The sequence below is a fragment of the Petaurus breviceps genome, unplaced genomic scaffold, assembly GCF_028583685.1.
Source record: "Petaurus breviceps papuanus isolate PSGF00001 unplaced genomic scaffold, PetGlider_PUasm1.0 90845, whole genome shotgun sequence".
NCBI classification, from domain to species: Eukaryota; Metazoa; Chordata; class Mammalia; order Diprotodontia; family Petauridae; genus Petaurus; species Petaurus breviceps.
In genome coordinates this window covers 3,783,069-3,803,385 of record NW_027187359.1, presented here as the reverse complement: position 1 = coordinate 3,803,385, position 20,317 = coordinate 3,783,069, and the positions used below count along the sequence as shown (strand labels likewise).

At 42.6% G+C, this 20,317-nt stretch overlaps 1 protein-coding gene across 1 annotated transcript in view; it reads left to right on the top strand.

Annotated features, from left to right (window-relative positions):
* The window catches only part of LOC138148980 (L-gulonolactone oxidase), a 67,882-nt gene that overhangs the window by 23,352 nt on the left and 24,213 nt on the right, over window positions 1-20,317 (top strand). The window contains exons 6-8 of the mRNA XM_069071806.1: window positions 4,992-5,177; window positions 18,408-18,515; window positions 20,204-20,280. Coding sequence (XP_068927907.1) covers window positions 4,992-5,177; window positions 18,408-18,515; window positions 20,204-20,280 — 371 coding nt within the window. The remainder of the gene's footprint in view (window positions 1-4,991; window positions 5,178-18,407; window positions 18,516-20,203; window positions 20,281-20,317) is intronic.

The following is a 20,317-nucleotide window of genomic DNA, read 5'->3' as shown; positions in this document are numbered from 1 at the left end:
TCTAGCACTATGACTGGCACATAGTAGGCTCTAGTTGTTTTTCAGTTGTTTTAGTTTTGTTCAACTCTTTGTGATCCTATTTGGAGTTTTCTTGGCAAAGATACTAGAGTGATTTGCCATTTCCTTCTCCAGGTCATTTTACAGAAGAAGAAATTGAGGCAAACAGGGTTAAGTGACTTGCCCAGGGTCACACAACTAGTAAATGTCTGAGGTCAGATTTGAACTTAGGAAGGGGAGTCTTTCCGACTCCAGGCCTGGCACTCTATCTACTGCACCATCTAGCTGCCTGTAGGTGCTTAATAAATGTTTATTGATTGATCAACTGAAGAGAGAGGACATTCTGGGCATCAGGGACAACCTAGGAGTTAGAAGACTGTGTCTATAGGCTCCTTGTAGAGCAGCAATGTGGCTCAGTGGACAGAGTATCGAGTCAGGAAGAACTAAGTTCAAATCTGGTCTCAGACACTTACTGGCTATGTGACCCTGGCCAAGTCACTTAACCCTGTTTGCCTCAGTTCCTCATCTGTAAAATGAGCTGGAGAAGGAAATGGCAAAACCACTCTAGTATCTCTGCCAAGAAAATTCCAAATGGGGCCATGAAGAGTTGGCACAACTGAAGCCATTGAACAACAGACATCCTGACTCCAAGTCTAATACTGTACCCACTGTACCCCTTAGTTGCCTCATAGTCCGAGGTTCAGTTGGGCTCCTGAACTCCAGAGCTAGAATGGGACATCCATTCATTTTCTATGTGAAATCTCAACTTTTTAAAAAAGCCTTTTCTGGATCCTTCCTACACTCAGCTGGTAAGAGGCCTTATTGTGAGGTATCACAAGCTTGGACTATGATTAATCAGAAATTAGTTCAGCATTATCTGTTCTTTCACCCTGAGCTCAATGGCACCAGCCGTACTTGTCAAAAGCAATTTTCCTCCAAATCAGCAGGTAACAAAGTGTGGAGGAACATTTGAAGGAGGGAACAAGAGAGAGTTTTAATTTGGAAATGAAGGCCAAAGGGAAAGTTATGGTTAATTTCCCAAGTACCACCTGCTATCCTGGGCTCCCTGCCTTTTCCCCAAAACAAAAAGAAGTCTAGAAATGAGTGGAGCTGAGCCTGGATTTTCCAGCCCACCCTGACATAGGATCACCAGCATAGTAATTGATATTATTTAAGGGATCTTAGGGCCCATCAAATCCAACCTTGTTATTTGACAGATGAGGAAACTGAAGCTCAAAAAGGTGAAGGGATTTGTTCTAGGTTCTAGGTCACAGAGTTAATAACTGTAAGAGGTGGGATAATAACACATAGCTTAGAGATCCTTTGTCCAACCCCTCCCTCCCATTTTACAGATGAGGATATCGATGCCCAGGATGATAAAGGAATTTGCCATGGTCCTACAGGCAGTAAGCCTCTCAGTCTGGATTTGAACCCAGGTCCTCCAATTCCAGAGTTCATGTTCTTTACAATGCACTTTTCATTTTACAAAGTTAAACCTTCATGAACTCATTTAATCCTCATGACAACCTTGTGAAGCAGGTGCTAGGGCTAGGAGGGCTGCTGGAGTTCATCTAGTCCAACTTTTTTAATTTGCTAATTTAATTTATTTATTTAATTGGTTTAATTTTATTTAAATTTATTTCATGCTAAAAAAAGTTCAAATGGTTTTTCTCCTTTTTTTAGGTTTCGTTTAAAAAAATTTTTTTTCAACAAACATAAATCCACCTTCTTTTCCTCTCACCTGTCCTCCCACTCTCTGAAAAAGAAAGAAAAACAAAATCTTTATAATGATTAGTCAGAGTGTCTCATTTAATAGATGAGGAAACCCTGAGACTCAGAGAGGTCAGGTGACTTGTGGTCTTGTTCAGTCATATCTGACTCTTTGTGATCCTGGAGTGGTTTGCCATTTCCTTCTCCAGTGGATTATTAATCCAGTAAACGGGATTAAGTGACTTGCCCAGGGTCACACAGCTAGTATGTATCTTAGGTCAAATTTGAAGTCAGGAAAAGGAAAAGTCTTGACCACCTAGCTGCCCTGTGACTTATACTCAAGGTCAAAGAGGGACTAAATTCAAGTCCCCAGTCCCCTACAGAGCACTTATGTGGCCAAGTAAATAAAGGCTAGACGAGTAATCTGGAAGACCTCAGACACTTAGCTGTGTGATCTTAGGCAAGTCACTTAACCTCTTTTCACCTGTTTCCTCAACTGTAAAATAGGGATAATAATAGCACCTCCTGGTTTGTCATGAAGATCTAATGAAATAATATTTCTAAAGTGCTTAGCACTGTGCCTGGCACACATTAAGTGCCTAATAAATGCTTCTTTCCTTCCTTCCTTCCTTCTTCCCTCCCTCCTTTGCCCCCTTCAAAACTGGAAATATCTCTCACCCAAGAAGTGTCCTCTTATATTTTATAACAATCCTAAAAGAAAAGACAAATTTCCACAACCATACAAGATGAAGGTAGCTAGTTTAATTTTTTTTTTTTATCTACCAAAGGCAAGGATGAGGTAGAAGGTGGGCCCCCCAGGGAGAATTATCTTCCCCAGCCCAATCATTGCCTCTTATCTCCTCTCCTCTCTCTAATTCCCCTTTTCAACCTAGTTCAAGGTGTACAATTCTTAATTGGATTAAACAAGAAGAGATTCTCATTCGTTTACAAGACAAGTTCTCTCTAAAGTTCTGAGACATAGGAAATTAAGATCCCTCTCTGAAGCTGATTAAGTTTCAGGAAGACTGATTAGGTCTTTACAAGTGAAAATAAGGACTCTAGGGGGTCGCTAGGTGGTGCAGTGAATAGAACACCAGCCCTGGAGTCTTGAGGACCTGAATTCAAATTTGAACTCAGAGATTTGACACACTAACTGTGTGACCTTGGGCAAGTCACTTAACACCCAATTGCCTTGCCTTCTTCCCCTCAAAAAAAAAAAGATTCTAGACTGTAATATTTCCCTAACATTACTTCTTAATATTTTAGGACTTGATTAAGGCCTTAATCTTATATGCTTCCACACCTAGGAAAGCAATCCTCATTTGTATTGATTCACTCTATGTGCATGTGCATGTGTATGTGTATGTGTATGTGTGTGTGTATGTGTATATTTTTTTTCCTTTTCTCCCTATTAGAATGCAGACTTTTGGAAAATAGGAATTAGGAGTTGTTTCATTGTACTTGGATCCCCAGTGCCTGGTGAAGAAGTGCTTGTTAATTGGTTGATTGAATGTTAATTGGATGCTTTCAGGGGCAGAGTGAGAAGGTATCTGGTGGGAGTATCCAGGGTTGGGTGATGATCCAAGGGATGATCTTTGATTGGACAAGGAGGCAAGTCTAGAGGATAGGGTACAGTCAGAATGGCTCGATAAGGGGTCAAGATAGAGAAAGGAGGAAAGGGTAGATGCTACAGGAGTTTGGGCCTGGGGAAGAGCTTAGGATGGAGGTACTAGAAGTCTTGATGAGGATGAAGAACAGGGCTGGGTGTCATAAGGCAGAGGGAAAGATGGAGTGATAGAAGGTTATGATCAGATAAGGCCACAAGGGGTGCTCCTATCCTGCCAAGGGTGCAGGTTTATCATAAGGGAGCCCAGAAGTCAATGAGACCTATAAGACAGAAGGAATGAGAAAGAAAAAGGTTTAAGATGCAAGCAAGTTTGTTAATTATTGAACAAGCATGCAGAAGGGTTGGGTAGATATGGAGGTGGACATTGTGGGATGAATAAGGTGAGAGGTAGGGGTCAGGCAGTTGGGGATTAGGTATACTTCGATAGCTGGGGGTTCAGAATGATTGGAACTGGGAAAGTATGGTGAGGTGGGAATGTGCTAACCATTAAGGAATGAGAACAGGCAGGGTATCAGGGGCTGGAGAGAGGTTCATTTAGGGAGGCAGATGATTAGACTTTTCAAGGCTGTCCCTCGAGGTCCAACCTTGGAGCAGGTGGTGATCTGTCAAGGTCCAGGAGGCCTGTCACACAGTAGGCAGGAGCAAATGGTTGAAAGTGGGTCAGCTCCAGGAAAGGCCTCCATAGAACTGGAAAAATCTCTGGAGCAAAAAGGCCCTAGTCTATGGCTTAGATACAAGATGAATTCAGAGACTCTAGGGAGGGGGGAGACAGAGGCCAAGAAGTAAGTGGATTGATGCAGGGCTCCCTAGGGCAAAGACAGGGTTCAGGATGTGAGTGACTCAGAACAGGGATCCTGGGGAAGTCTCAAAGACATTGGGAACCAGGTGACCAGGACTGAAGCCAAGTTTCCTGTGACACTCTGCCCCTAGTCACACAGTTAGCTAGCAGCAGAGTCAAAAGCTAGGAGTCAAACCCAGGTTTATTGTCAGTCTGGTGCTCACAACAATTTGCTTACTTTTCCTACTCTGACTGGGGCACATATGTGTATGCACCTGTGTGTACACACACACACACACACACACACACAGGTATGGCCAAACACACTTGCTTTGTATTTCACTTTTCCCAGATACATCTTTGTGTTGGCAGAGCTGACATTCTTACAACTCTTCTATATTAGTAGAAAGTTTTGCTGCCTTTGGGATATGGATAAAGGGACTGAGGCACAAAGAGCCAAACCCCATGTTGAAGCAATAGGGCTATGGGAAAAGAAGCAGAATGAGACCATGAGACCTGGCCCATGACCTCTCCTTCCTGTGGTCATCTGGCTTCACTTAGACAAAAGCCCAGAACCCAAGACAGCTGAATTTATTGCCTCTATGCTCCAAGTTGGGATGGAAGGCCTCTCAGTCTTCCAGAGGTTCTGTGGAATTGGAGATTCATGATCTCATTTAGACAGTGGTGCTGGCCATTCTCTTAGCTCCTAGCTCTCCAGAAAAGCACCAGCTACCCCTCCTCAGATATGACCCCCCCTTTCTAATCCCAGTCTTTAGGGTCACTCACTCAGGTACTGTGAGTTTGGGCCTGAACCTGATTAATCAGACGGGGAAGTTTGATGGGTCTGAGATGTGGTTTTTCTTTTTCTCTCCATACCAGGTGGTGGCATTAACTCTGCTGACGGCAGCAGGAACAATAATGGAGTGCTCCGAGACCAGCAATGCAGAATTATTCAAGGCCTCCCTCGTGCACCTTGGCTGCCTTGGTATCGTGCTCACCATCACCTTCCAGTGTGTGCCCCAGTTCTATTTGCAAGAGACCTCCTTTCCTTCCACCCTTAAAGAGGTATGCTTCTCTAATTCTGCTTCAATGTCCCACAGAAGCCTTTTGGGAGTCATGCCAGAGGGGAACTGGTGATGGGGTCCAGGCTCTGGGAAACCCCTTGAACTCTGATTCAGTCTTCCCACTTGATGAGGCATAAGGAAGTCAGGTTCAGATCCTGGAAGCTGAAGTGACTGAGACTCATGAGGCTAGGTGTCCAGTGTGATCCATCCAGGAGAAGCCAGCAGGAGCCCTAAGGAGAGGGAGCCCCTTTTCTTTGTGAAGGGCAGGGCCACCTTGGAATGGGTTCATCCCAAGAGAGGAGCCCCTAGATGGTGCAGTGGATAGGGCCTGCAGTCAGGTTCAAATCTGGCCTCAGGCAAATGCCTCATCAAGTGGGAGGATTCAATCAGAGTTCAAGGGGTTTCCCAGAATCTGTACCCATCGCTGGGAATTTGGGCTCTCTGGTCAAGCATAAAAAAATGCCATCAGATAAATTTCTGGAGACAATGCCATCAAGTGGATGGGGAGAAAAGATGTCAGGATACCACAAAATAGTGGTGAGACAAAAATCCCCATATACTCAGGCTGCTACCAAGGAGGCTGATGAGGGCAGGAGTAAGCAATGAAGGGAGAAGACAGTCATGAAGGGGTAGCGAGAAACACATTTGTAGACATTTGTAGTATATGAAGAATGCTTCCTGTTTTTAACCTACTAATTCCCACTAAGGAGGCACAGAGTTTGTGAGCTATGTTTCTCAAAGATCGTATTGTAATTGCTAATCGTGCCCTCTGATTTTTCAGTGCCTTGGAAGCAAAGCCCCTGTGAATTCATCCTAGCTCTGGCTTTGGGTCTCGCTGGTTTACATAATCCTCCACCACTCTTAGACCTTTTAGACCATGGATTACAGTAGCAGGACCCTCCCTCAACAGCTTTATTTACAGCCTGCATGGAAGAGGCAAAGAATTGAGGCAGGCACATAGATGCTATAAGGAACGTGGATTCTAGAAAGAACTGACTTCTCTGCAAGGGATATCAACTCATATCATTTCTTTAACACTGTGTGTGTGTGTGGGGGGGGGTGTCCTGGTTACTGTAGTTCAGTTGTATCTGAGTCTCTGTAACTCCATTTGGGATTTTCTTGGCAGAGATACTGGAGTGGTTTGCAATTTCCTTCTCCAGTTCATTTTACAGATGAGGAAACTGAGATAAACAAGGTTAAATGACTCCACCAGGGTCACACAACTAGGCAGTGTCTGAGGTCACACTTGAATTCAGGTCCTCCCATCTCCAGGGCCAGCACTCTATTCAGTGTGCCACCTAGCTGCCCCAATCTCATCTCTTGGGTTCAAGCTAATGACAGCAGAAACTCTTATAAATGGTAATCCTACCTAGAAACTTCCTTGCTTGGGATGGGCGGCAGCTGTTTCCCTAACCAGAGACCTCTCTCCTCTGGAGGGCCCGAGGACTTGGCTGCTGGGCACATATCCAGTTTGGCTACATTCTCTGGATGGTCTTTGTTCTCCCAGAGCTGGCTGTCATTGCCCTCTGCGGTTAGTCAGATACGCTATTGATCTAGCCGTTGTCAGTTTCCATCATATACTCCTGACAGTTATCTCCATTGCTAGGAGGCAGGGCCATAAATAAAGCTAGCTGGTTCATGGTGAGCCTCGGCTGGCATTTTCATTCATTTGATTAATGGAATTTTCTCAATAAATAAGAGACTAGGAGACTAGGGGCATGGTGTGGCGGCTGCTCTGAAGGTTCTCTGGAATGGAGCTTTAGGTACTGCTAGGATGAGGAGATAAGTCAGGATAGACAGAGAAGAGGGCAGATTCCCTTTTCTGAGCTTCCATAAAGTCAGTCCATTTAGAGTAATGGGGCACTTCTAATAGTATTGTGTAGTAAAAAGAGTGCTGGATTGGGAATCATGGGTTCAAACCACAGTTTAGCCACTTATTATTTTTGTGATCATGGACAATTCAATTTAACAAGCATTTGCTAAGAGGCTAGGGAGAAGCTAAGAGAAAATAGATTTTTGTTGATTGAAAAAAAAAAGTTGTTTTTTGTTTAAGTTTTTTTTGCTTTTTTTTTTTTTGAAAGGGCCATTGGGGTTAAGTGACTTGCCCAAAGTCACAGGGCTAGTTCAGTGTTAAGTGTCTGAGGCCAAATTTGAATTCAGGTCTTCCTGACTCCAGGGGCAGTGCTCTATTCAATGAGCCACCTAGCCATCCTAAGTTGTTTTTTTTTTTTTAAAGCCTTCACTAAGTGTTGTTGTGTAATAAGAATGTAAATTTTAAAGATCTTCTCTGCTCCTACACTAAAGTGCACCTGGAGCCTGGGGTGGGAGGCTTGTTTTTCAGTAGATACTTCTTGATTGGCCAGTGGGTCCAAAAGGTTGTTACATTCTCTGAGCCAGGAGAAGGCTATATAAGCCCTGATGTGTAGCTTTGTTTTGGGACTCACTTTGAGAAGTGTTCTGTAATTTGATCTGAATTCTGGGAAGCCATTGTTGAGAGTCCCCCGGCTTTGAAAAACCCAGAATGTGGAAACCCAGATGTTGACTGGGTATGGATGTAATGGTTGGACAGTTTGGAAATCTGTCTACTTGATGTTTCTGTCTTGATAATTATGCCTGTATACTTTGAGGTTCAGGGTGCTGACCTTTTCTCCTGAACAAGGTAAACGATATATGTCTGACTGATTAAAGTAAGCTTGTTAACCCATTTTGAGTTGCTTTCCTTTAACAAAACAGATCCAAGAACCTGTGGTAGCTTCAAACCCTGAGGACGCTTGGGGTGCTTGCTGCTACATGTTGTTGTGCAGTCGTTTCAGTCGTGACTGACGATTCGTGATACCATTTGGAATTTTCTTGGAAAACTACTGGAGTGGTTTGCCATTTCCTTCTCCAGCTCATTTTACAGATGAGAAAATTGAGGCAAACAGGGTGAAATGACTTGCCCAGGGTCACACAGCTAGGAAGTGTCTGAGATCAGATTTGAACTCAGAAAGATAAGTCTTCCTGACTCTAGGCCCACCGCTCTATACTACCTAACTGCCCCATTACATCATGACTGTATACCAAGCACCGAGCTAGTTGCAGAGGATACAAGAACAAATAAAGCAATCACTGCCCTCGAGAACTTATATATTCTGCTGGAAGGGAAATAATCCTTGCAGAAATAATTACACACAGAATATGTATAAAATAATGGGGGAGGGGGATGTGCTAGCAAGGAGGACCTGAGCCTTGACAGGGGCTAGGAGTTCTAAGAGATGAAATCTAGGAGGAGATCATGCCTGGCATGGGGTATGTAGGAATGGAGCAGGGCTTAACCTCAGGGGAGGCACAGAGATGGAAGATATGACCTTGTGCAGGTGGCAGTGTGGACAGAGCACCAGGCCTAGAGTCAGGAAGACCTAAGTTCAAATCTGACATCAGATACTTCTTAGTCATGTGACCCTGGGCCGGTCACTTAATCCTGTTTGCCTCAGTTGCCTCATCTGGAAAATGAGCTAGAGAAGGAATTAAGAAAACCTCCCCAGTATCTCTGCCAAGAAAATTCCAAATGGAGTCTTAAGAAACTTAATGGCTTCCTGGAAAATCAGTCTGATTATTATCCCCATTGCATTAAGAGGGGGAACTGAAGCCAAGCAGAGGTAGGCATGACTTATTTCAGGATGGAATCCTGAGTGAGTAAGAAAATGCTCAAACAGAAACTCCATCCAAATTATCAAGCCCCCAGAGTTCATCTCTTCAGATTCCACAGGCCCAGAGAGGGTAAGTGATTTACCCCACTCACTTTCTTGTTCAAGAAGCCTCAGTGATTAGCTATTGACTCCAAGATAAAATTATAATTCTTCTGATTGGCATTTAAAGCAGTTTATAATCTGGTGCCAACTAATCTTTCCAAGCTGATTTTACACATTAGTGCCCTTTGCACTCTGGTCATGCTTGTTCAGTCATTTTTCAGTCATATCTGACTCTTTGTGACCCCTTTTGGGGATTTCTTGGCAAAGATCCTGGAGTGGTTTGCCGTTTCCTTCTCCAGTTCATTTGACAGATGAGGAAACTGAGGCAAACAGGGTGAAGTGACTTACCCAGGGTCATAGTGCCACTTAGTTTCTGAGGTCAGATTTGAACTCACAAAGATGAGTCTTCCTGACTGCAGACCCAGCAGTCTATACACTGTACCACAAAGCTGTCCTCCCAGAGTTAGAAGGGACCTCAGATCACAACTCCTCATTTTTTACAAATGGGGAATCTGAGGCCTAGGGAGATTAAGTAACTTGCCCAAGGTCACATAGCTAATTAACTTCAGAGATTGACAAAGCCTTTGATCCTGAGATTGCCAAATTTATTTAGTCTATTGACGCTAAGGAAAGCACTTCTGACAACAAGATCACCAAATCCAAAGCCAAGGGAACAAGTCAGACTATAAAATCACCAAATCCAGTGATTCCAAGGTTCACTGACCCTAAGGCAACCAAACCCAGTCTGGCCAATGCTAAGACTTCTGGGACCTAAGCTACTAGTCCCAACCCTTCAAAACAGATGGTGCAAGAAAGAAAAACTTGCTTCAACTTGAAATTTTCCCAGCCAAGGAATCAATATTCATTATTTTGAAACAGTTGAAATTATGAGTCACAAGGAAAAAAATAAATTAAATGAAAACCTGGGTAATTACTGGTGCTCCCAATTGTGATATTTCTTGAGGTCGGGGCTTGCCCACTAGCCCTCCCTTCACTTTGAAGACTGACTACCCTAGATTATTGGAGAAGAAAATGGCAAGCTATTCTAGTATCATTGCCAAGAGAACCCCGAAAGGGGTCAGGAAGAGTAGGACAAGACTGAGATGACTGAACAACCACAAATTTTCCATGATAACATTTCTTCTCACTATCACTCCATTCCAAATCAAGAATGGTTTTCCTTTTTTCTCTGTTAGTCTCAGTCTTAATGACCTTTTGGGAGTCAGCTAAAATCCTAATCTTCCCTGAGAAAATATACTTTCCCTTGCCCCCTTCTGTAAGTGTAACAGGAATTTGAACATCTTCTCTGCCCCTTAATAAGCCTAGGTGAATTTGAGGACCTTTTCTGATTTGAAAATATACTCTGCCCCCTAATGGACTGCAGGTGCTCACCTGGAGCCTGTGGTGGGAGGCTTGTTTTTCAGGAAGGCACAACTTTTGTTACTTTGTAGTCAAGTGGGTCAAGAGGGTTGTGATGTTCTCTGACCCTGGAGAAGGCTCTGTATACTCTGAGGAGAGGTTTTACTCTGGGACTCACTTTGGGAAGAGTTGTGTGATTTGGCCTGATGAGACTCTGGCTGGCCGTCAAGCCCCCAGGGTTTGAAAAACCAGGTGTTGATGCTTCTCCCTCTGATGACTAACTAGGTATGGGTGTAATAGGCAACCAGTTAGAAGCCCTGTCGGTTGGTTTGCTGAATTGTGTTATTTTCTCTTTATGTGTTTTTTTTTTGTCTGCTTGCTGACGAGGTTACCCACTAAGAGGGTTAGGTTTGCTTTGGAGACCCCAAAATACCAACACGCCGAGTCCTGCCAAATGAATTCAACTCAAGTCTTCTCAGCCAAAGAAAAGTAAAAGTTATTAAAAGTTCACTTGCATTAGACACAGAGTAAGTCTGTGCTAGGTCATTCTATGGCACTCTCGATCACGGAGGCAAGATGGGGTCTTATATACAGAATGTTGTAGGAGGAATCTCGGGGTGGTCTAGAGGAGGAGTTTGGGGAGGGTCTTCAGGAGGAGTTAATGAGGTCAATGAGTGATTAAGGGTGGGAAGTAGCTGGAGACTACAGACAATAGTGGGCTAGGCCAGTTCAAGGGTGGATCTATATTTTGATAGGTGGGAAGTCTAGAAACAGAGGCTTGGGCTCAGCTACAATGTAAGGCTTTATTGCCTCATGAAAATACCTCATCAAATGGGATGATTTAATCAAGAGTCCAAGGGAGGTACCCAGAGCCTGTACTTAAGGAGAGCTTGAGGGGGCTCTCAGAGCCCATACCTCATCACTTGTAAATTCTGTTTGTATTCTCTGAAGTTCAGGGTGCTGACTTTCCTTTAGAAAAGCAGATCAAAGAACCTGTGCTAGCAGCCATCCTGGGTGTACTAGGGTGGTTGCTGCTACACCTTCCTGCCATTCCTTGGTGAAAGGACCTATTTTGGTGACGTCCTCTAGTATTTATGACATACACCCTTAGTTGACTACTTAGTTATTTATCTTTGTATTATTAATGATTTTCCCCTGTAACCATTTTATCTCCCCAACTAGACAGGAATGCCCAAGGGCAGGACTCAGATGGGTATTATATGTTTCATGGTCCTATGATCATATCTTGTAGGTAACAGAAAGCCCTAGAAGGATTTTGAGGGGGCAGAGTGGGAGCCAGAGGGAGAGTGACAAGCTTAAAAGAGTGTTTTACTAGCTTTACAACAGTTGGCATGAGCATCTCAGTCTTCTGGGCACTCTCCTCCTTTGGCTTCCATGACGTGCTACCATTTCCTGGTTCTCCTCCTCTGGTTGCTTCTTCTCTGGCCACTCATCCTCCTCCCATTACTTAAAGTTGGGCATCTTCAAAGGCTTTGTCCAGAGTTTTCATCTCCTATTCCTGAACTTTGTCCCAATTGGGAGTCTCTTAAACTACCATTCCTTCGAATGCTTTCACAGATCTTAATCTCAACCTCTCACCTCCATCTAGAACTCAAGTCCTTTCTTTTCTTTTTTGGAGGCAGCTAGGGTTTCAGTGACTTGCCCAGAGTCACATAGCTAGTAAGTGCCTGAGGCTGTATTTGACTTCAGGTCCAGGACTGGTGCTCTGTCCACTGTGCTGCCTAGCTGCCCCTAAGTCCTTTATTTTCAATAGTCTCTTACATAGCCCCAGCTGAAAGCTCTTGTGGTACCTCAAACTCAGCATGTCTAAAGTTGAATTCCTCACCTTGGTTCAGAAAAATCTGGGTTGGAATCTAACCTCTGACACTTCTAAACTGTGTAACCTTGGGCATATAACTTAACCTCTTGAAGTCTGAATTTTCTAGTTTGTAAAATGAGAATAATATCACCTACTTTACCAAGTTGTAGGGAGAAATGAAATTAAGCATATAAAGATATAAAGAGCTTTGCAAACCTTAAGGATCTGTGTAATGGTAATGGCTATTATTTTGCTCTTCCCCAAATCCCTACCACTCTCTCCCTAACTGCTCCTTTCTATAGATGGCACTCCCATCTTCTCAATCACCCAACTTCAATCTAATCATTTGGGATTCCTACTGATGGGTAGGAATCTCACTCCTATCATTGAACCATCAGCCAAGATCTGTCTATTCTGTTTCTGAAATGTTTCTCACATCTACCTTCTTTCTGACAATCACCTTAGTATGAGATCTCAGCATATCTTGCCTTGACTATTATAATCAACTCCTAATTCGTCTCTTAGTTTCCATTCTCCCCCCTCTCCAATCAGGTCTTCATATGACTTCACATCGTCCCTAATTACTGCTTTGTTCACACAACTCCTCTACTCAAAAACACTTCATTGGTTTCCCATTGATGATCAAATTAATTATAGACTCCTTATCAAGGCATTCAAGGCTCTTTGTAAAATAATCCCAATCTACCCTTGCAAATTTCTCAGTCCCCGTTCTCCACCCTCTGCATATGTTATGCTTCAGCGATATCAGCTTACTATCCCCAAATATTGTCCTGCCTGCTTTCTTCTATGTACTTTTGCTCTCACAATCCCACGTACTTGAAAAAGAATTTCCTTACATTGCTACCTGTTGAAATCACTCCCTTATGCCTTTACCATAGTTTATTGTTGCTGTTGTTTTGCTTTTTATGAACATGGTGTCAAGAAAAGAGCCCTGAATTTGAAGTAAAATGGATTCAATTCAAATACCAGCTCTGGTTATTTAATACTTGTGTGACCTTAGGCAAGTTGCTTGACTGTGGACCTCATTGCTTATAAAATCAAGGGATTGGATTAAATGATCTCTAAGGTCCCTTTCTGCCTCTATGAATCCATTCTTATCCCACCTTTGCAGCCCCAGCAGGTAGACCAGTGCCTTCCTTACTCATAGACAGGACTTAGGATTTCATTCCCAGTACAGATCGATGTTTCCTCTTCAACCTGGAGTCTTAGAAAATTGCTTGGAGCACTGTGAGGGTCAGTGATTTGTCCAGGGTCACTTGACCAGCACGAATCAGCAGCAGGATATCAATTCAAGTCTCTGTGCTTACACTGTGCTTCTTCTCACACTGCCCATAGTGAGGAGTTAACAAATGTTTGTTGAATTGAGGAAAGAGGGAGATGTTTGCATTAGGTTTGCCCTTTGTTCTTTAACGAGAAGAGATAAAGCCAGGAAACTATTTGCACTCCCAGTGCACAAATAGAATTGGTTCTGTCCCACACACCAGGAATATTGACAGACTGCTCTGAATTCCACTGCTGTCTATTACTCCCTTGGGTCCAGCAAACAATTGGCCATTGCTCCTTGTTGACCCTCTGCTACAGGAGATAGTGGCCCCTTATCAGGGAATGGGGTCCTTTGATGTAGCAAGCCATCTGGCCTTGTATCAATTAGTGCTACTCAGGAACAAACCTACCTTCCAGCCAAACAGAACTGCTGGCAGTCAGTCACACAATCTCATCCACCTACAGATTCCTGCTTTTATGTCTTTACATAGGTCATTCTTCCTCTTGGTAATAGATGCCCTTCCTGTCCTTGTCTAAGGGCAGCTAGATAGTGCAGTGGATAGAGTGCCTGACCTGGAGCCAGGATGACTCATCTTCCTGAGTTCAAATCTGGCCTCAGACACTTACTAACTGTGTGACTCTGGGCAAGTCACTTTAACCCTGTTTGCCTCAGTGTCCTCATCTGTAAAATGAACTGGAGAGGGAAATGGCAAACCTCTCCAGTATCTCTGCCAAGAAAACCCCAAATGGGGTCACAGTGAGTCATGCAGGACTGAGAACAATTCAGCAACAACAAGAGAACATTCTTGTTTGTTGAAGGTCAAGCTGAACTCTCCCTTTTGCGCCGCCCCCACCCCCACCTTATCCCATGAAAGTGGTTTCTCAGTCTTCAGATTTCTCTTGGCATTCTACCTTGATTCTTTGCATTCCCAATACTCTGCTGGTATCATGCCTATTTTTAATATCTTGTTGGTGTCTTCTGTTTTCGTGTCATATTCCCTTCTGGATCCTTCCATGTCTTCCCACCTTCCCTTGTCATCTCGAATAAAAAGAAAAGTGAAAATGCAGCTCTTTAAACTAACCAGTGATCACTGGAGCCGGGCAGTGTGTGTACCCACAGTCTCTCACTACTGCAGAAGGCAGAGATGCTTTCTCTCGTCTCTCTTTGTGAGGTCCAACTGGGTCGTTCTCATTACATAGCATTTGGTTTCCAGTTTGTCGTTGGTGGTTATGGTCTTTCTGTTTACGTTGTTTTGTTTTAATTTTTCTTGTTTTAAATTACAAACTTAACAAGCAAACATTTCAATATACAAAAGAACAGAAAAAAGAGGATTATATGTGAAATCATGAATCAATTTTATGAACAGCCTCTTTTTAATATATATAGCATAAATATATATTTTAAAAATATATATTCTAGATAGTATATAGTAAACAATATATTGCAGTAAATAGCATATAGTAGATGTTGTTAAATTATAACACTGCCCTTCTTGTCTGTCCCCTTCTCAACTTTCTTCTGCTCTCTTCTGTATATTTTTATTCTATTCTCCTTTCTATTCCATTTTATTCCATTCTCCATTCTACCAATGGTGGCCTCAAGTTTCTAGTAATTGAAGGTCATCTCCAGTCAATCTGATGAATCTCTGGTCTCTGGATCCAGATGACTCTGGAGGAGAAAGTAAGGCTGGTGACCTTGCACAGCCCTCCCTCACTCAAATCAAAGGGAAATACAAGTCACGTCATCATTTCCCTGATACCATGTTCTCTTTGAAAATGAAGGATAAACACATAAATTTAAGGTGAATGTGACAAAGATCTCCTTGTTTTTACTCTCAAACCTTTTTTTCTGATAACCCTCTAATTACTTTAGGAGTGACTTTTTTTTCCTCTTAAACAAGGGGAGAATCTCAAAGGGATCTTGGGTCCTTCATTAGTTTTGGCTTCCAGTTCAGCCCATGCCTCCTCTCCCAGACAGTCACTGTAATGAAGGTGCATGCCCTGCACTGACTTTTTTCTCCTAGAAATCCTTTTACTTTCCAGCTAACAGAGGGCCATGTGCTTTTCCTGACATTTCTGGTTGGGATTCTAGAATTCAAACTCTGCTGTAGTCTTTCCCCTCCTAGCAATGTTAGTAACTAGGGCAAATAGCATGAAATAAGCTTAAATCAGGACTTCTGAAGGGCCATGGCCAAATGATGGAGAAGAGAGGAAAGGGAAGTAGAAGTCCAGGCTAGAGAAGAGCTCTCCAGGTATGACTGTGAGAAGCATATCATCTAGTAATCTCATAGTAGTTTATTTTTTTAGGCAGTTAGGTGGCACAGGGAAGGGGGGGAAGGTGTATTCTGTAAGATGTAGAGTTAATGAAGACTGAGTTCAAATACTGTTTCTGGCACTTACTAGTTGTGACCATGGGCACGTCACTTAAACCTTTCCCAGCCTTAGTTTCCCCATCTATAAAATGGGGATAATAATAATAATAGTACCTATCTCACAGAATTTGGGGGATGATCCCAAGAAATAACATATGCAAAGAACTTTGTAAACCTTAAAGCACTATGAAAATGTTAGATCTTATTATTTTACTAATTCTTCTTGCTAACTAGGTACCAAGGCTTGTTGTTTCCTTGCTACCAAGGAATTACAAAATTTAATGCCCTAGAACAAGGTTCTAGTTACCCTACCTTAGTTACAGCTCTGGTCATCTTGACAACCAAGTTCTAGCTCAGTAGGACAACTGCTTCAGTCTCTTCTTCATTGGTCTCCTGGTCTCGACCTCTACTCCCTTCCTATTAACAATAAACATTAAAGCTAAAATTCGTTCTCTGAGTCCATTATGACACGGTTAATTAACCATATCATTTAAACCTAGTGATGGCTCTTGATGACAGCTGTGTGTGTGTTGTAGCTGGTGTCTTTGAAGCACTAAGCATTTATTGAGGTGCCTACCATAACTGTTGCTGCTCTTCATTAAATGTTCGAAAAAGGGGCAATTTGGGGGCATCCCTGGGGACGACATGATGGAGAGATTAGCAAACTCTGGTGCTTGCCTTCAAAGAGGTAGTTGTCAAGATAATATAATGTTCTTACTTTATTACCATCTCATCCCACTGGAAAGTTGGACTTCATCCCTGGGTCCTCAGCTCCAGTAGGTGAACTTTTGATCTTATCTTGCCAGGAGCCAGGTCACCATGCCATGGTCACTTCCTATATATTTTCTGGGTGGATATTCTTTCTCCAAGACCCCTCCCCTTTCTAGCACTCCTTTATGTCTTGTCTTTCCTCTTTAGAATATAAGATACTTGAAGACAATATGGACATAAATTGTCTAATCTGTGATGTTTATATCTCTAACACAACACACAGTAAGCACTTAATAAATGCTTTATCTGTTCATCTAGTATATAGAAAAATATTCACTCTAAGATTTTGTCCTTTTAAAAAAATTTAATTTAATTTTAAAATGTTGAGTTCCAAAATTCTCTCTCTCCCTTTAGTCTCTCCCCCATCCATTGAGAAGGCAAGCAACATAATAACTCATTATACATGTGAAGTCATACAAAACATACTTCCACATTAGCCATGTTGCAAAAAATGCAAGAAAAACTAAGTGAAAAAATATGCTTCAATCAGCACTCAAGAGTTCATGAGCTCTCTCTAGAAGTGGAAACAATTTTTTGTTATGAATCCTTTGAATTGTCATGGATTCTTGTATCAATACGAGTAGTTGTCTTTCATAGTTCATGATCATTGCAATATTGCTGTTACTGTGGACAGTGTTTTCTTGTTTTACTTCACTTTTCATCAGTTCATATTAAGTTTTCATAGGTTTTTCTGAACCCATGTCTTTCATAATTTCTTACAGAAAAATAATATTCCATTGCATATATACCACAACTTGTTTAGCCATTCCCCAGTTGGTGGGCAGACTCTCAATTCCCTTCTTAAAGATTCCTTCTCACTCCAACCTAATTGCATGGCCCTCTAAATGCAGTAGGGGTGAGAGAAAGGAGAGATCATCATGGGCTAGAATAAAGTGAAAGGGAACAAAGGAAAACCCAGGAGAAGGGCTTCAAAGAAATATCTGGGAGTGGGAGTGGTATCTGCACAAGGACAGCAGGGACCCAAGGCATATGCTTGACACTGGATTGAAATAAAACATGGGTTGGCATCATCATCATCATCATCATCCAATTGTAGAATTTACATTGTTATTTAAGGTTTACAAAGCACTTTGTAAACATTATTTCATATGATCCTCCCAATGACCTTGGGAGACAAGTGCTATTATTATATCCATTTTACAGCTGAGGAAACTGAGGCAGACAGAAGTTAAGTGATTTGCCCAAGGCCAGTGAGCTAGTAAGTGTCTGAGGCTGATTTGAACTCAGGTACACATATGTGCCAAGCAATGCTTTTCTAGAATGCCTATGTGTTGCTTCAATGCTGATTTTGCGTGTTTTCTCTCTTCCCATTTATGTACATGCTGTTTCCCTTTAGAGTGTAAACAGCTTAAGGAAAGGGACTGTTTGTGCTTTTTCATAGCTCCTGGCACATTGTAAATGTTTAATCAATGCTTGTTGATCAATGGATCGATGTAGGCAATTAGCTTGGAGGGGCCATTGTTTTCTGTTTTTGTTTTTTTTTGGAGGGGGGAAGGTAGGGTAATTGGGGTTAAGTGACTTGTCCAAGGTCACACAGCTAGGGGTGTGTGTGTGTGTGTGTGTGTGTGTGTGTATGTGAAGTATCTGAGGCCAGATTTGAACTCAGGTCTTCCTGACTCCAGGACCAGTTCTCTATTCACTATGCCATCTAGCTACCCCGAGGGGCCATTGTTAACAGGTAGGCTATCAAAATTGACATCATAATAATGTCTATAATAGGGTTATACTGTATCATCTTCTCCATCCTCATACAATTATTTTTGCAAATAGGGAGAACCTGGGGCAGGGATGGAACCTTGTGACTTCCAGTATCCTATTAAAGAAGCCACCAGATTAAACCATACTTTCCCCTTTCTTTCCTTTATCTCTTCCAGGTTCTTGACAATTTAGACAGCCATCTCAAGAAATCTGAATATTTCCGATTCCTTTGGTTTCCCCACAGTGAGAACGTCAGTGTCATCTACCAAGACCACACCAACAAGGTACCTGTATATTTTATTTTTTTAAAAGTAATTTTTGTTATGAACTTGGTGATGCACAAATATGGAAACACAGGCAGGATCTGTGATTTCATTGGTGTAGGGGTATGGCTAGTGTAGAAAACTCCCTCCATTGCATAGATCACAGTCTGTCTGTGGGCTTAATAGGGAAGTCAGGATGGCTCAGTGGAAGCATATTGGCTCTGGAATCAGAGAGAGCAACCTCAGATCCCGTCTGTGATGCTCATGATCCGTATGACTTTGGGCAAGTCACTTCAGCTTGAAGAGTCCCAGTTTCCTCAAAATCCTGTTATTGAACTAGACATTCCTTCAGTGAGGATTTGTTAAGCACCAGGATTAAGGATTTATATACCAGGCACTGTGCTAGGCACCAAGACTAGAGGGGGGAAAATGAAATTAGAGTTTCCTCCCTCAAATGAATCTATATTCTGTTCAGGGAAAGCAACACATATCCAGAGAAGTAAACACAAAATCTGCAATGATGACAACAATAGCAATACTAGCTAGCCTCTATGTAGCACTTTAACATTTGTAGAGCACTTTACAAGGTTTGTCTCATTTGACTTTCTCAATAACTCTGAAAAGGGATTATTCTCCCTATTTTACAGGTGGAGAAATGGAGGTAGAGAGACATTAAGTGACTTGACCAGGGTAACGCAGCTAATTGTCTGAGCCCAGATTTGAACCTAGGTCTTCACCATTTCAAGTCCAACATTCTATCCGCCAAACCACCTAAACTCTCTCTCTCTCTGTCTCTCTCTCTCCACCCCCCCCCCTCTCTAATAACAACAAGAACAGTAATAATAGCTAATATCTATATAGCACTTACTCCGGGCCAGGCACTTTACAGTTATTATATCATATGATTCTTTTACAACAACTTTGAGAAGTAGGTGATACTTTGATCCCTATTTTATAGGTATGGAAACTGAGGCAAATAGAGGTTAAGTGACTTGCCCAGGGTCACACAATGCCTGAGACTGGATTTGAACTCAGGACTTCCTGACTACAGGCCTAGCACATTCTATCCACTATGTCACCTAGATGCCCAAAGTAAATATAAAGTTTTTTCAGAGGGAAGAGTACTAACACCTGGGGAAGGAGGAGGGGGGATCAGGAAATAGAATAAGCTATAAGCAATTATTAAGTACTTACTATTTGCCACCACTGTTAGGTGTTGGGGATACAAAGGCAAAAAAGAAATGTGCCCTACCCTCAGGGAGCTTCCTAGGACAGGAATCAGAGCTTGAATTTGCTGTGAAGTGTGCCAGGGAGTCTCAGGTAAAGGTGAAGATTCAGGGTTCGTAAAGAAACAAAAGTGATCTTCAGATAGATGGAGCAGATGTTCCGAGGGACCTCCATGGCAGAGGTACAGGTCTTCTTCCAAATGTGAAAGAAAAGCAACAAGTAGGAAAGAAAAGGAGAGGGAGAACCTTGTTAGGAACCAGCACCCGCACAAGGCCTTTCCCCATGTGGTTCTGAAGGACCACAGAACAGCCATCTTGGACCTGGGGAGCAGTGCAAGGCCTCTGTCTAAGCACTAAGAAAGCTCCCCCACCCCAGATTCACAGAAGGACAAGGTCTCTTCTCTGTTAGGGTACTAGGCCACCCAGGTCCGTAGGTCAATTACCTTGCTCTGCTCTTTCTTGACCATCATTCTACTTCCCTAGCCACCCTCCTCGGCCGCCAACTGGTTTTGGGACTATGCCATTGGATTCTATGGTCTGGAGTTCCTGCTCTGGGTCAGGTAGGACTGAGATCATTCCTGGTTGAAGAGTCTGCCA